This window comes from Cercospora kikuchii, assembly GCF_019650295.1.
Source record: "Cercospora kikuchii DNA, contig_00002, whole genome shotgun sequence".
Taxonomy (NCBI): Eukaryota; Fungi; Ascomycota; class Dothideomycetes; order Mycosphaerellales; family Mycosphaerellaceae; genus Cercospora; species Cercospora kikuchii.
In genome coordinates this window covers 4,676,341-4,692,690 of record NW_025408583.1, presented here as the reverse complement: position 1 = coordinate 4,692,690, position 16,350 = coordinate 4,676,341, and the positions used below count along the sequence as shown (strand labels likewise).

The window sequence follows — 16,350 nt, the reverse complement described above, 5'->3', positions numbered from 1 at the left end:
CGTGCGTGGCTGCCCATTCACGTCGCGTCATGACCGCGTCGCAGCGACACGAGAAGGAGCTGCTGGCTGCTCGACTGCTTGCCTGCCTGCCTGCACCTGCTGTGCCGCACATCGTCTTGCTCTTGTGCACAAAGACGCGAGGCAGACCGCGCGTGTTGGGCACTACATTGAATCCTCACAATGCCGTCCGACATTCGCTCGTTCTTTGGTGGCAAGCCTGCAGGCACGCCAGCAGAGAAGCCCAAGCCCAAGGAGGAACCCAAGAAGCGAGGCCGACCACGGAAAGTTGTGGAAGATGACGAGGACGACGACGAGCCTGTTGCGAAGAAAGCTTCCCCTAAAAAATCAGCTGCGAAGAAGAAGCCTGAACCAGAACCCGAACTCGAAGAGACGACCGCAAGTGCTTTCTTTGGCGGCGGAAAGCCCAAACGTTCCGAAGCCGTGAGGCCGAAGAAGGAGAGCAATGGCACTGCACAGAGCACACCTCAGAAAGCTACCCCGAAAGCCAAGGCCAATGGCACGAAAGCCAGCGGCAAGACCTCGAGCCGATCGAAGAAGACCACGAGTTACGTCGACCTCGATGCTGACGATTTTCCCGATGACGACATGGAAGATAATGCCGACGACGAGTTCAAAGCTGCAGCCAAGGTTGGCAAGCGGAGGGGCGATGACTACGAGGAGGGCACTGACGAGGATGAAGATATGATCCAGCCAAAGAGAAGGGCCGCGGGCAGGCAGAAGAAGCTTCAAGACAATGGACAAGATGATGCAGATCCGGACGAGGACATCGACATGAAGGACACGAATCCAGATGACGATTTCGTAGTGCCTGACAATGACGAGGAGATTGTCAAGAGTAAGCCGGCCAAGAAGACGCCCGTCAAAAGCTCAAAGAAGCGCAAGTCGACTGCAATCGAGGAAGACGACGACGATGACCTAGAGATCGAAGAAGTGAAGCCTGCCAAGAAGCGTGCGACACCTCAGAAGAAGACGGCAGCTGCGTCCAAGAAAGCGAAGAAGGATGCTCCTCAGGATAGCGCAGAAGTGCAAGCCATATTTGACAGTATACCAACGATAAAACCTCCGTCACCTCCCAGTAAGAAGGACGGTGACGCTGGCGGCAAGCCAAAGTTCCAATTTGGTGCACAGCACGCAAATTCCGCTGTGCCTGCAGGGGCATTGTCCGATTCAGATATGCCCTCGGGAGCGGAAAACTGTCTTGCTGGATTAGCATTTGTCTTCACAGGGCAGTTGGAGCGATTGGGCCGAGAGCAGGGACAGAACCTGGTGAAACGCTACGGAGGTCGCATTATGAGTGCACCATCGAGCAAAACCAGCTACGTCGTGCTTGGTGAGGATGCTGGACCAAAGAAGCTCGCCACCATTCAGCAACACAAGCTCAAGGTGATCAATGAAGAAGGTCTTTTTGAGCTTATACGACGCCTGCCCGCCAACGGAGGTTCTGGCGCTGCAGCAGAAAAGTATGCCGAAAAGATGGCCAAGGAGGAGGAACAGATCCGAGAACAAGCGGCAGAGCTGGAACGTGAAGAACAGGAGCGAAAGGCTCGTCTTGCGGCGAAAGCTGCAAAGCAGAGTCCGGTCAAGCAGGCTTCGAAAGCTGCCCCAGCCGCGTCAAAATCGGATAAAGGCAAGCAAGCAGCAGATGGCTCTGACAGTCGATTGTGGACTGTCAAGTATGCCCCGACGCAGATGTCCATGATATGCGGCAACAAAGGACAAGTGGAAAAGCTGCAACGCTGGCTGCGCGCGTTTCCGAAGAACCAGCGGACTGGCTTCAAAATGCCTGGACCCGATGGCTCTGGCACTCACCGCGCTGTGATGATCCATGGACCTCCTGGCATTGGCAAGACCACTGCAGCACATCTCATTGCTAAGATGGAAGGTTACGACATCATCGAATCTAACGCGTCTGACACTCGCTCCAAGAAACTTGTCGAAAACGGGCTGAAGGGCACACTTGCAGCCACTTCTCTTATGGGCTACTTTTCACAAGGAGTCGAGGACGTCAAAGAAGCAAACAAAAAGATCGTCTTGGTCATGGACGAAGTCGACGGTATGAGTGCCGGAGATCGTGGAGGTGTGGGAGCACTGGCTGCAGTATGCAAGAAGACTCAGGTCCCCATGATCCTGATCTGCAATGATCGCAAGTTGCCCAAGATGAAGCCATTCGACTTCTGCACTTTTGATCTGCCTTTCCGTCGACCTACCACCGATCAGATTCGAGCGCGCATCATGACCATCGCATTCCGAGAGGGCATGAAGCTGCCTCCTCCAGTTATTAACGCTTTGATCGAAGGGTCCGGTGCCGACATCAGACAGGTGATCAATATGATCAGCCAAGCCAAACTGGATGATCAGGCAATGTCCTTCGAAGACGGGAAAGACATGAGCAAAGCGTGGGAGAAGCACACTGTCCTGAAGCCATGGGACATGGTGGGTAAGATTCTTGGAGGAGGACTGTTCAACGAAGCGTCCAAGTCGACCTTGAACGACAAGACTGAACTTTATTTCAACGATCACGAATTTGCACCTCTCATGTTGCAGGAGAACTATCTTGGCACGAACCCACAGCGGTCCAACAAGTACAATGATCAGCCCAGCAGGAAGCGATTGGCGGCTTTGGAATTGGCAAGCAAGGCAGCAGAATCAATCAGTGATGGAGATTTGGTCGACCGCATGATCCACGGCAGTCAGCAGCAATGGTCTCTCATGCCAACACATGCTGTCTTCAGCTTTGTACGTCCTGCAAGCTTCGTCTATGGCAGTATGGCTGGCTCGCAGACGCGTTTCACTGCTTGGCTCGGGAACAATTCCAAGACGGGCAAGCTGTCAAGATTTGTGAAGGAGATCCAGGGACACATGCGTCTGCGGGTCACGGCAGACAAGAACGAGATCCGGCAGACATACTTGCCGATTCTGTTTGAAAAGCTCGTGAAGCGCTTGCAAAAGGAAGGCAAGGATGCTGTGCCAGAGATCATCGAGCTCATGGATTCTTACTATCTGACCAAGGATGACTGGGATGCTATTCTGGAACTTGGTGTGGGTGGGGCTGATATGGAAAACGTCAAGATCGAGACGCAGGCGAAGGCCACGTTCACTCGACAGTAAGTGCATCGCTGAGATGGCATCAATTGACTCCGCTAACACTGTACAGATACAACCAAATGTCTCACCCACTGCCATTTATGAAGGCGTCACAAGTTGTAGCGCCGACAAAAGCTCCAGCCAAGGAGAAGCCTGACCTGGAAGAAGCATTCGAAGAATCTGCTGATGAGGGTCCTGACGAGACTGCTGTCAAGAAAGAGGAAGACGAGGAAAACGATCTCAGCAAAGACAAATATGTCAAGCAGCCGAAGAAGCGCAAGGCTGCTGCTACCAAAGCTGGCGCCAGCAAGAAGAAGAAGACGGCAAAAGACGATCATGACGATGAAGAAGAGGAGGAGAAGCCCAAGAAGAGCAAAGGCAAGGCTCGGGCCAAGAAGTAATTGTTGATGTCTTGTGCTCTAAGCAGTGGAGGTGCTGTGAGATTGTCCTGAATCACTTGTCGATTGTCTATTGTCATTGCAACCAGGCCTTCCGATGAGAGAGCATCAGCTGTACCATACGTTCGTCGTTCGAGCAAGGATCTACAGGACATCGAGCATGAAAGCAAACTAGACATTTTCTTGAGACTGCTCTGAACATCAGTCTGCCTATCTCCACGGCCGACCAATCATGAGTGCCTGCACCACCCACCTATCTCCCCACTTCACAAGGCATTCCTACTCCACCTATGTGGGCATCATGCTACATCACTGTAGCGGAAGCAGAATCGAGACAAGTTCACTTCCTCTCACTCGACACTGTCACAACATCAATCGCTGATCTCTCGCAATCCTCAGCACGCAAGAAACAAGATGTCGACCAAATTCCAAAATCAAGTCTGCCTCATAACAGGCGCCGCCTCGGGAATAGGCCGCGCCACAGCAATCAAAATGGCCTCTCACGGAGCTCGACTCGCCCTTTCCGATATCAATATCTCTGGCGTGGAAGAAACGAAATCTCTTTGCCAGTCACTTTCTTCACATTTCGCACATACGCTCGATGTGAGCGATTCTTCTGCTGTAGAGAAGTATTTTGCGAATGTCATAGGAGGAAGTGGGCTAGGAAAATTGGACTTTGTATTCAATTGTGCTGGCGTAAATCCTACCGCTTTCCCGTTGACGGAGACGACGGATGCATACTGGAGTAAACTGGTCGATACGAATTTGAAAGGGACGTATCTTATCTCGAGAGCTGCGATACCTTGGTTAGAGAAATCTGCTTCCGCTGCGAAGCAGAATTCCGCCGAGTCGGTTGCAACTATCGGACCAGCAATCGTCAACGTCAGCAGTACAATGGGAATCCAAGCCGCGCCCGAATATGCAATCTACTGCGCGACGAAATTCGGAATTGTTGGTTTCACGAAAGCTCTTGCGTTGGAATTGGGGCCGAAGGGGATCAGAGTCAATGCTGTGGCGCCGGGGTATATTGATACGCCGACGAATGCGGGTGTGGTGGCGGGGCCGGAGGCAGTGAAGAAACAGATTGAGAAGGTTGCGTTGGGGAGGATGGGGACTGGAGAGGATGTTGCTGATGTTGTGGCTTTTTTGTTTAGTGGTGAGAGTCGGTATATGACTGGTTCGGTGGTGGAAATAACGGGAGGGAGGATGTGATGATGTTTGGTAGGATCGAACTGGATGATCAGCTCAGGATTATGTAACAACATTGTGGTCTAGCTGTGCTCCCATTCCATGCCGCAATGCAATTCTTCAATTTTAGAAAAAGGGGTATCCGTCACATAGACCTCATCTGCGCCCGCTGTTGTCTCTATTGCTGTTGTTCCTAGCTTCGCGTTCGATCTTCCGCAGCTCTTGTTCAATGAGTTTGACGCAGACATCTGCAACATCAGCTCCAATTCTCCAGGAACGTAGTGTTACGCCGTTCCTTTCAAGTACAGTCTTCGCCCTTTGCCATCTCTGCTGCCAGAGGAATTCTTTCTTGCTCACTCCGTCCCCGGGACTTACGGGCAGCCCATCATCTTCTGGCCAGGCTCCAGATAGTCGATTACTTTGCGTATGGCGTGAAGTGGTCGAATAAGTGCTTAGATTTGTTCCTTCTCTTCTTGGAGGCGGTGGAGCTATTGTGCGACCCATTGCGGATGTGCTCGGGCTGAAGTCGTCATACGACTTTTTCGTTTTCATTGACTGGGCTAGAGGAGAAGACACGACCGGAGAAAGCTTGGGCTTTGACGCGCCAGAAGAGGGATCCGCTTGCCAGTAGCTTCCGGGCATGGGTAACGCTTTGGCAATGGCACCTCTAACCTTACGCCGTTCTGGTAGCGGTGGCGGTGGTTTCCTAGTCGACTCCTGCCTTTGTACCTGTGAAAGGGGTGATGGTTGATGCGTTTGAATCTGTGGCACCATAGTGGACTGCACTGCACTTGAGGGTTTCCGCGGCCTAGGCGGCGGCGTCTTACCGCTACTGCCGGTAGTCGTTGACACATGAGCGTCAGGCGGCGGACTCTTAAGCCCAGCTGGTTTTGGTGGCGGTGGAGGAGATGCTACAGTTTTCGGACCTGTTGCGTTACGAGGTGTCGGCGGAGTGAAGTTCCTCTTAGACCTCTCAGTCCGAGGTTCGGGAGGACTTGGGTCCGAGAAATCGATCAAATCCTCTTCCGGCGACGCAGCATAGCTTGAGCCACTGAGTGTACGCTGTGCTTGGGGCCGCAGAGGGAGACGAGGATTGGTGGTGCTGCCGTTTCGGCTCGGCGACAGATAATCGTCAGGTATCGCATCAGGATTGATGGATCTTCGTGCTTGCCGCGTTTCGTTTTCCATATCTGCGAGGGAGGCAGCAATGGCCGCTTGAAGATCTGCTTCATCGTTTCGAGTATCTTGAGGCCTCGAAAGTCGTTTCGACTGCGCAAGAACTTCACCACTTGGGTGTCGCGAATGGTTGCGGGAGTGTTTTCCACTCCCACCAGGGCTACTATTTGAATCAAAGTATCCTGTCTTTGGCGTGGTCGTTACGTCTCGGATGAAGATGCCCAAGACTCTGCCAGGGTTGGCCAGTGCAACTTCGGAATACACTTCGAGGTCTGCCTCTCCACTGTCACCGACCAGGACGAATTTTCTGTCTGGAAAGTCTCGCATGATCTTCTCAAGCGAGCCCTTCTTGCGCTCTGCAGCAGGCTCGAAGATGCCCTGTAACATGCCGGAATACTGCTTTAGATGGAAGGAACCCTTGGGTAGATGCGCAAGCTTGAAGTAGCTTGTCAGAACCGGGTACATTTGCCATGGCGAGTTGGATACGTAGTGGATCTTTACGCCCATATCGGCCAAGGTTGTGTACCACTCTCGCACGCCATCGATCGTGAGCTCGTGTAGCTCTCGGATGAAAGCGTTGCGAAAGATCTCCCGAGCACCTGCGCTGATGGCTGAATGTTTGATGGTGTCATCAATGTCACTGATAAGGCTGACGCCTTCAGGGGCAGTAACATGCACTTCTTCTGTCACTGAGAGCTTCTCCGATGCTAGGACCCGCACGTGGGTGGGAATGAAGTCGAGTGCTGCTCTGAAGCTAAAATGTCCCGAGGCGTCCGTGTAGACCGTCTGCTGCCTCGACGCTTTATCGTTGTAGAAGAATGCACTAATGGGGCTATTCGCCATGGGGTTCGCCATGAAAGGTTTGAGGCGTGCCAGGAGGTGTGCATTTGCGACGGCGAGCTCGGCAGATGTCATTCTGCCAGGCTGGGCCGATGTCTGACGCTTCTGGACAGACGGCGTAGCAGTGGTATCGGAGTCTTGCGAAGCAATACTGCTCGCATAGGAGGCTCTTGGCCGACCGCGATCGGGCACGTCTCCATACAGGCTGTCGTTATCGGTGGCCTTGCTTGGCTGTTCAGAGAAGGCACCGCGTTGTGCGTAACGCTCCTCCATTTGTCCCTTGCGAACAATGTTCTCCGCCTCGAGGGATATGAGGTCCTCGTCTTGCTGTCGTGTCGGACTCGAAGGCCGGCTTCCCACCTGGTCTGCATAGCCATTGTCCCCCGGTCGTGTACTTGCAGCTGGTGCCGGTATTCCAGACAGCTGTCGTGCTAAGCCAATCACCATTCTCTGCTTCCGTGTATGCTGTCCTTTTGCGGGTGTATAGATCCAGCCCCTGACATCGACATCTACTATAGCATTGACATCCTCGTTCCTATCCCACTCTCGCCTCCAGTACTCTTCCTCAGACATCTCGCGACCGGGCGTTGCGACTTCATGGTGCTGCTTGCGATGTCAGCAGCTGCCAACTGTGGTCGTTGGCTTGCTCACGCTGAGCGTTCTCTCACCTTACTTTTCACATGGTGTCTAGCATAGCTTGGGAATAATATCATCTCTTCATTGCCATTCCGCACCACGGCTGCATCTGGGAATGCCCCTGGGCCATCTTCAACGCTATGACTTTCCCGTGCTCCATCTTGACTGAAATAGCTCTGGCGAAACTCATTCGCAGTCTTCAAATAGCCAGCCAGTCGCTTCCTCCGTGCTCCAGGCTCCCTGCCTTCCGACCTCAGGCCTAATGAATCTGCAAAGGACTGGTCATTCCTGGGCCCCGAATATGCCATGCTATCGGTCTCGCTGTCTGCTCCTTTCGAGGCAAACCCATCATTCGAATGCGGTTCCCGCGGCGGGGGCAAGCGTCTGTTGACGCCGCCGGGCAGCTTGCTCGCCCGGTGGTGCTTGCGTTGGGCTCGTGCGACGAGATAGCGATAGATAGAGGTCTGGGCTCTCTGACGGACGGTGGGTAAGAAGGCGTAGCGGAAGCTGGCGAGGCCTGCTCGTGCGGTGGCTCGGATGTCTGGGAACCAGCGTCCAGAGTATCGCTTCAACGGCGGCAGTTTGACCTTTCCGTCGACACGCACGAGCTGCAGCAAACTTCGCCACGTCTTGCGCGCCAGTTTGTCCGGAGTCGTCGCCGCGAACCGAGTCGGGCAAGGCCAGAGTAAGAAATGTTTCCAATGTCAGCGCCCACACGGCCAGGCTCACGCGGCAGTCAGCAGGAGTCGCGCAGCGGCTGCGTCATTGTGAAACCGAAGCACTGACATGGACAGGAGCTCGTGCGGAAAGCTTCTTTGCTGGAGGACGAGGCTGGGCCATTGCTCGCAGACACACCTCTGCACAATTACTGTCGCTGCGCCAGACATATGCTGCATGCATTCAGTGATGCTGCCAGTCATCGTTCGTATTCCCCTACCCAAAGCAAGTCCCGCGCCGCTATAGCTCCCAGGTACCAACTCCACAATGATGTACAGTTCATGTACGTAATAATAAACGCGATGATCATTGGCACTTGAATCCTCGAGCCTTTCGAAGGGCGCGTACTCTCCCACCAACCTGTCGCGGTCGTTCATCAAGGTGCGAATCGCCTGGCGTATACAATGGCCTTCCCTCAGATGCCCGGCTCCGACTCCCACCCGCAAACCAAGACGCACATCGTCAAAGCCGCGCATGGCTTTGCCTTCGAAGTCAAGAAGGGCGAGCGCTTCCGCGTCGTGGACCTGTATGGAGAACAAGTCGTCGACTTCGCTGCTTGGGTGCAGGGTACAGACCTGAAAGAGAAGCTCTCAATGGATTACACTCGCTACCATCTTGACGGCGTAACCCCGGCCGTGGGAGAGTATCTCTGGACAAATCGAGACGAGCCGATCCTCAAGCTGGTCCATGATACTGTCAAAGTCCACGACATGACATTTATGTCATGCTTCCCAGAAATGTACGCGAAAATCGGCCTCGAAGGTCACCGCAGTTGTGCGGCCAACATTGCCGAAGTGATGAAGCCTCACGGCATGGGCTCGTACTTGGAAGTCACTTCGCCCTTCAACATTTTTCAAAACACTCCAAATTACAGCTTGAAGAGATTGGGGTCCAGCAAAGCAGGCGATTTTGTGGAGTTTGAGGCCATGCAAGATGTCATCTGCGCAGCCTCATCGTGCCCTTGGTCACAAGACGGCTTCAACGGTGGAACCATCACTGATGTCGCTGTCGTTACTGGAATCACAAAGTAGCTAGAGAGACCGTATCGGCTCGGTCAAGATGGATTCAGAAGCCCGACCGTGGTTCCAGCCACCGGCTTTTACTCGCTACCACACTGACGAACGGCTTAGATGCTAGGCGGTGCAAGAATTTGTCAGGCTGGGCTGGCTCTCCGCAGAACATGAACTAGTATGGCGGCAAAAGCTCCGGAGGCAACTACCAAATGTATCGGCATTCGGCTGGAAGCAACGAGTGTCGCGACACAAGCTCAGAAGAGGAAGTTGCGGCCACGACAGCCGAAAGTCAAGCAATGCATCTCCTCCTTTTGCCGATGACACGACTCTTATTCTCACATCGGCGACGTGTCACTGAGGCCGAGTAGTCGTGACCATTTCGCTCCTGCAGGCGTGCCTCGGCGTATTCCGACTTTCAATGGCACAAGCGCAAGTGTCTTCGAAATGAGAACTCAAGGTTTTCCCCCGTGATTCTCCCTCCAGAAGGGATCATCTGCTCGCGATGACTGTTTCCTTCAGTGAGTATGTATACTAATGCAAGTCTTGGAGTCCGACGCCCGCGATGCACTTTTGACGTACGCCGTGACCCGGAACGCGGATGAGCGCAGCCGGCGAAGCGAACAGCTGTCGATCTCTACTCAGCATTCGACAACCATATCCCTCCAGCAAATGACGACGAGAGTCGATCTACCAATACACAAGTGAGTACGCAATGGAGTGGAGCATAACAGTGTCGCAGTGCTGGCTCTGGCCGGGAGGGTACCATCAACGAATGCTGCAAGCAAGTTGAAGCACAACGTTGTCAGGGAGACCTGCTAAACCGATAGGGAGGTGGTTGGCCGAGCAGTATGCATTGAAGTTGGCGGCTCAGCAATGCACGGCGCCGTCGCCTTTCCCCGATGCTAAACGTCTAGTCCGGGTTAGGGAATACGTCGTCTGGCAGGTATCAACTCGCGCGAACGATCTAGAAAAAAGCCTCACTGCTGACTCTTTCAACGAGGACACGACGTTGTCGGAAACGGCCCTGCAGCTCGTCACCGCGATGGCTGCGACGTTTTTGTTCTCGGGACAACGCCAAGTGTCGCTCGAGCATGTGGCGATCCCAGTCCACTCGTACAAATGAGCCGGATCTCTTCCTCGTTCCGCATCTTTGCACCTGCATATCTGCTCTTGTATTCAACCAATCCACTGCCTATCCGAATACAAAGCGGCTCGGCACCACTCCTTTTTTCCGTTGGAAAACAGGACGAACTGCTGCGAACACCTGCTGCTATCACCTGCAGCATCCAAACTGCAACATCCCACCTACGACTCTGCTCTACTTGCCGAAGCAGACAACAAACGAGAAACCACGAGTGAATACTGACCTTCGGGTCACATTGGACGGAGTGAATAATTGACAAGCTGAGTATTTCCTGTTCCCCTGCACCTCACTTGCACATTGGCTCCAAATCAACATTCCCCTTCCCTGCCTTTGTTGGAGGAGTGTTACGCAAAGAGGCAGATCTTGCTGCCAATCGGGCTCAAATCTTCACCCAACAGCACACCGCAAAGAGACACGAGGAGGTGCCAACCGGGCTTGATTTCTCGATTCGCGAGAGCCTTCATCTGCGTGCGGCCGACCGGGCTTTACTCTTGGTGCTGAGTGGTGCACGCGCAAAGAGGCGAGATCATGCTGTCAATCGGGCTTAAATCTTGCACTCCCCCTTCCCTCATACTTCTGCTAGTTGCATGGCTTTCGCGGCGATCGTCTGGCAGCATGCGATTGCTTCATGTAAGTTCACCATATTCACTGGCCAAATTGAGGCATTGCTAACGTGAAATAGCTCACGGCAATTGTACTGTTGGCGAGCTCAGTCCTAGCCGTACCGATTTCCCCCACAGCCCTCTCTCGCCGCGAACGCTTGAACACTACGGTACCTGGGATAACTCCAATTTCTGTAGATATTGTCGGAACGAAAGCGCAGAGCTTACCAACAGTCGGCACATGCAAAGCACTCTACTTCGACCCCAAAGCAGGTACGATTGAAGGATAAGTCTCGGTCCCGATTCTTGCTAATCGTCGACAGATGTGCCTTGTGGAGTTGTTGCGCGTCAGTTCGACATCTACCTCACGTTCCCCGAATACGACCAAGCCTCAACGGAGACATGGTGCGAGTCCTTTCTCCATGCCAACGGTATTTGCAGAGCCGCATCAACGAATTCTCCATCTGCATTTCCTACATCCCGAGCAAGCACGCTATCCGTGAGCACGATTGTGCCTACGCCAGCGTCTGCATCACCTGGATCTGAGCAATCGGGCGCCGCAAGCTCAGTGGCTGGCACTGATGGCACTGCCTCAACCCCCTTTGCTGCGGTTGTTGGCCTGAACGGCTCGGTGGTAGGAGTGGCTGCTCTGACAACTGACACCGCGGCCACCATGACACGTGGTCCAGTCGTGCTAGCCAGCGAACGCGCTGCCCAATACAGTGCAACAATGCAGAGGAACGCCAGTGCGTCCGTTGCCAGCTTTGAAGAGCCTGTACCTGCGTCCGCTACTATCGACGAGACTGTCGAGAGTGCAGGCGTATCAAGCCTCAACTACACACTGCAATCTGCCAACACAACGCGAATGATCAATCTCACTGTTGGCAGCGGCAATTCAACAAGCCTCAGAACCGTGCTGGTCACGGCAGCACAGGTGGCCACGGGCTCTCAAGTAACTGGAACTGGCGTCACAGATTTATCTGCCAATGCAGATTCATCGAACTCGACCTATGCATTGCGCGGCTCAAGAGCGAGACGTCAAGCAGCTTTCGGCGCTCCTTCATCGACGTATCAGGTCGTAAACGCGAAACAGACGGCTTCGACTGCGGTCCCATCTTTGGTTGATCTCGCGCACGCCTCAGGGATTGTGATCAACTCAGCAATGGTGGAACCTATGTCAACTGAAGCTGCCAGCCCTTCACCTCTCCCGCAACTGCACAACGAGATTCCCACAGGGCTGCCGACGCATGCTACCGATGCTACGCTGGGTAGCCCTACTGGTGTACAGGTATCGTCCGATGCAGGTGCTCTTTTCGCTCCCACTGCTACCCCAGCTGGCTTGATGATCAGCAATACAACGACGACTGCCGCAGCGCTTGCATTCCCTTCTACTGAGAATGCCAAATTGGAGCCAACTCACGCACCGATGAACGGACCCGAGGGTTGGAACAAGACTATTACTTCGGCACAGTCTGGCACGACTCCATCCCTTGCGAAGAACACCACCAACTCATGTATCCCTCCACCTGGACCGATCCCTAGCGGCGGTGCTACAAGCTGTTCCCAGTGGTATGTCGTGGCAGAAGGAGACACCTGCGACAAAGTTGCAGCCAAGTTTGGATCACAGGCGGATCTGCAGACTTTGAATCCGACGTTGAACTCCGATTGCAAGTCTCTTCTCGAGGGATCTGCTTATTGTGTAGCTCCATGTGATGCTCCATCGGACTCGGACTCCACTCTGGCATCGACGCCCTCCCGTCATGGTGGTACGGACCACACGAGTGTACACAGCTATATGCCATATCATGGCAATGGTTCTGCACAAGAGGGGTGGCCGCAAATGTCGGAGTGGTTGAGCTGGGAGGAATTGTAAGTCTCGGCCCACATACATACTCTCTAACAGTTATGCTAATTTTCTTGCCACAGGGTCGATGCAAACAAAGGTAGACTGGCCGGCGCTTGCAAGTATTGGGAAGTCCCGGAGAACTCTCCCGCAGAAATTGACACCCTCCTCGATCTCACTCCTCGGATCTCTGAGGAAGGTGGCGTTGACCCGCGAGTGGTTCTGGCGATGATGCTCCAGGAATCTCACGGTTGTCTTCGTGTACCTGAGACTCAAGGAAGTCATCGGAACTCTGGTATCCTTCAGTCTCACAATGGGTAAGTCTCCTAAAATCAGCCTTCAACATCACCAATGGAGTATGCACAGAATGTTCCAACTAACGACCTTCACAGTAACGGCACATGCAACACAAACATGATCGAAGCCGGCGAACCAGGCCCCATGAAAGACCCAAGTCTCGTCTCGACCGACTGTTCATCCCGACAAATCGAAGCCATGGTCCGCGACGGTATCCTCGGAACTAATGCCGGCCGCGGTATTATGCAATTGATGGATCAAGAGGAAGGACAAGGCTACCTTGATGCTCAGATGTGGTATCGCGTTGCACGAGCTTACAATAGTGGCAGCGTGGATGAGAGCAATGATCTTGAAAAGGGCGCTGCAACGCATGGCTATTGCAGCGATATTGCGAATCGACTTGTGGGCTGGCGGACCGGGTCTTCAGGATTTGCCAAGAGGAGTATGGGGTCTGTTTGAGAGGAAAAATGATGATGATGATGATCACGACGACGACGATGATGACAATGATGCGAAGACGAGACGACATGAACGACGATAATGATTTACGCTTCGGATGTGGTATACGCGCCATGAGGTTACGAATTTGATGAGAAAGATGAAGGATTTTATGAGATATGATTGGAATGAAATGCACGAACCACGAATGATGCCGATTGTTACATGTGCCTTCTCTTCCTCGCCCACTGCCGCTGAGGCTTCCTCCTGGTCTATGCTCTTCAACCGCGTTCGACCACCGCGATCAAGTGTATGCGCTCATTCAATACAGCATGCTCCCGCTCCACTGCCGTATGTTTCACAATCAGACGCTCTTATCCGCATGCAAGCAAGCTCATGACTTCGTCCCGTCGTATGCTCTTTCCCGTCTCGAGCTCAATTATACGCCCTCGCCTGCGCAGCGGCATCAGCGTCTCTCGCCGCAACATTGTCCCGCGCAGTTTGTGCCAATGTGTCTTTCTGTGTTTGCGACTTCTGTGCGTCTAATTGCTTGCCAAGCTTGCCTTTGCCTTGGGCGGCTTTCGCTCGTTCCTAGAAACATGGTATGTTAGTATGATAGCCAGAGCCATGCCTGGCTCTAACGAACCTCTGCTGCCCTCGCCGCTGCTGAGCCCGGAGGCTGCTGCTCTCCCGATGCATTTCCCAGCGTTCGCCCTGGTCCTGTGACTTTCGGAGGTGCTGCAGCGCGCGCATTGTTCGATGGAATCGGAGCGTTGACCGGAGCAGCTCCTAAGGTCCGACCTTCGCCCTGGAAGTTCTCGTCTGAGCTCTTGCCGCAGCAGTTCCCCATTGTGTACGTCTCGCAGTTCTGGCGCAATGAAGCAGATGAGGCAGTAAAGTGGCGCAGATGTATGTGTAGTTGTGTTCTAGCAGGCTAGATGGCTGGTGATCTATGCCAGCCACGCGGCCGGTCTTGGGAGTGGTAGATGATCCATTCGCACATGGCCGTGAGCTGGGCGGCGCAGGTGAGGTAGCAGCCGAGCAGAGAGGCACCACGCGCAGAGCGGAGCGAAGCGGCTGTTGTAGGGTCTGCCTGGGCTGACTTTGTGCTGTCGGCTATTGGCGCACGACAAAGACAATTGCAACTTCACCTCCACGCGGGCAAAGGATTGCCACGACATCGAGCGCAGCCAGGAACAAGAAGATCTACACCGCCATATCAAGAAGCCGATTATCCAGCGCAGACAAACAAGACCACGATCCAGGATAGCCGCCGACCACACGCGTGACGGGCTCGCGATGCTTGGCGGGCATCGTGTCCATCAAGGTGCTCACGCTGCGCAAGTTCGCACAATTGACGTCGAGCAACCATGAACCCCTCTACTACCTCGACCTCCGCCATTCTGGGCCATCAATGTGCTTGATACTTCTTCTCGCCTTCACTTCTTGAGAGACGCTATATTGCGAAATTGCCAGAGACCTGCTTGTGGTGGTGGCATTGTCGAGAAACACGCGTAGTACCGGAAGCGGCACCCCCACGGACCTTCTCACGGCCTCCACCCACGGCCAACACAAGCTTCTTGGTACAAAGGCCGAAAGGTCTCGAACTACCTTCTGCCCAAATCCAAGGGTCTTGCGCACGATCCACCGGTATCGACGAGCCGCAATCAGGTGTGGTGTTGAGACGAATCGTCAAGCATGACGAGGTTCGAGGAAAGCGCTCTTCGCAACAGCGTCGCCGAGCAGAATCCCTCGACGCTGCCTTATTGGCATCCGTCCAGCCAGTTCTCCTCTCTGATCAGCCCGGACAATGGCCAAAGCGATCAGTTACAATACCAGTCTCTTGCGAGCGAGCAGATGCCTCCACCTTCGCAACATTCCAGCAGCGAACAGTCGGCGGCATATTCGCCCTTTAGTGATATCTCGCAATTGTCGCAGGAGTTCGCACAGGCTGAGCAGTCTTCGTCGGCGCAATACGGTTCCATGGTGTCAGTCAAGGTATGTTGCGCCGTAGTTCCACCTACTCTATGGCATTCAAGCTGACAGCTGTGCTATGCAGACTCCTACCGGGACACGGACAGTACGGAGACCTGGCTTGGCTGGAGCATCGGCCCTAGTCTGTGGACGCTACTGCTGCCATTGGACCATCGACGGCGCAGCATGTCACCAGCAATTCGAAGACGCGAAAACACTGAACGAACACATTCGCTCTCACCATGTGCGAGGCGCAGGGAGCTTCGTATGTCAATGGCAAGGCTGCAACAAAGGCTCATTTCCGACGGCCAACAAACTGGTCCGACACGTACACTCCCACACTGGATATAAGCCCTTCCAATGTCCAAGCTGTACGCAGGCATTCGTGACCAAGGACCAGCTCGACAAACATCTCACGACACACACTGGTGCCAAAGACTTCGTATGCAGTTGGCCGGGTTGCGGGCGCTCGTTTGCAGTGAAGCATGCACTCGATGGCCACATGAACAGCGTTCACCTGAAAGCGAAGAAGCATGTCTGCCCGCATTGCTCGCAAGCTTTCGACGACTCCTCAAACCTTTCGAAACACAAGAAGCAGGTTCACAATCCAGAGACCGGAATCAAGTGCCCCGCCAGGCACAGCCATGGATGCACATACGTCGACAGCCGTAAAGACAAGATGAAGGAACACTGCGAACGCGAGTGCCACGGCCTAGAAATCGCCAACGACCCTCACAAATGGAACCTCTATGTACAAGGATTTAAGACTGCCTCCAAGAAAGCCGAATCTCGCCGGTCCCGAGATATCAGCGGCACACCGATGTCTCGCGCCTCCAGCATCTCAAGTATACCGTTCGCCCCCACTCCCTTTCGAGTGCCGGCGTTCGAATGCAGTAAGCAGGACTGCAACATTCCTGTATGCATTCCTTGCAACCTTGATTGCAACGATTATCATGACTTATTTCCTGATTACCATCTC

At 53.9% G+C, this 16,350-nt stretch overlaps 6 protein-coding genes across 6 annotated transcripts; 4 read left to right on the top strand and 2 right to left on the bottom strand.

Moving 5' to 3' along the window:
• Positions 1–180: 180 nt before the first annotated feature.
• Positions 181–3,506, top strand: CKM354_000407900 (replication factor C subunit 1; the record flags this gene model as incomplete). Its single annotated transcript, XM_044799304.1, has 2 exons — positions 181–3,125; positions 3,176–3,506. The coding sequence occupies 2 exons, from the start codon at positions 181–183 to the stop codon at positions 3,504–3,506; spliced, it is 3,276 nt and encodes a 1,091-aa protein (XP_044655239.1).
• A 411-nt stretch (positions 3,507–3,917) lies between these two features.
• On the top strand, positions 3,918–4,715 carry CKM354_000407800 (uncharacterized protein; the record flags this gene model as incomplete). Its single annotated transcript, XM_044799303.1, has 1 exon — positions 3,918–4,715. The coding sequence occupies one exon, from the start codon at positions 3,918–3,920 to the stop codon at positions 4,713–4,715; it is 798 nt and encodes a 265-aa protein (XP_044655238.1).
• Positions 4,716–4,847: 132 nt separating this feature from the next.
• CKM354_000407700 (uncharacterized protein) lies at positions 4,848–7,651 on the bottom strand (the record flags this gene model as incomplete). The annotated part of the gene is made up of 2 exons (XM_044799302.1): positions 4,848–7,310; positions 7,376–7,651. The coding sequence occupies 2 exons, from the start codon at positions 7,649–7,651 to the stop codon at positions 4,848–4,850; spliced, it is 2,739 nt and encodes a 912-aa protein (XP_044655237.1).
• An 828-nt stretch (positions 7,652–8,479) lies between these two features.
• Positions 8,480–9,091, top strand: CKM354_000407600 (uncharacterized protein; the record flags this gene model as incomplete). The annotated part of the gene is made up of 1 exon (XM_044799301.1): positions 8,480–9,091. One exon carries the CDS (start codon positions 8,480–8,482, stop codon positions 9,089–9,091), a length of 612 nt encoding a protein of 203 aa, XP_044655236.1.
• Positions 9,092–10,832: 1,741 nt separating this feature from the next.
• Positions 10,833–13,418, top strand: CKM354_000407500 (uncharacterized protein; the record flags this gene model as incomplete). The annotated part of the gene is made up of 5 exons (XM_044799300.1): positions 10,833–10,847; positions 10,900–11,092; positions 11,143–12,688; positions 12,746–12,979; positions 13,055–13,418. The coding sequence occupies 5 exons, from the start codon at positions 10,833–10,835 to the stop codon at positions 13,416–13,418; spliced, it is 2,352 nt and encodes a 783-aa protein (XP_044655235.1).
• A 414-nt stretch (positions 13,419–13,832) lies between these two features.
• On the bottom strand, positions 13,833–14,247 carry CKM354_000407400 (uncharacterized protein; the record flags this gene model as incomplete). The annotated part of the gene is made up of 2 exons (XM_044799299.1): positions 13,833–13,988; positions 14,044–14,247. 2 exons carry the CDS (start codon positions 14,245–14,247, stop codon positions 13,833–13,835), a joined length of 360 nt encoding a protein of 119 aa, XP_044655234.1.
• Between the last annotated feature and the right edge of the window lie 2,103 nt (positions 14,248–16,350).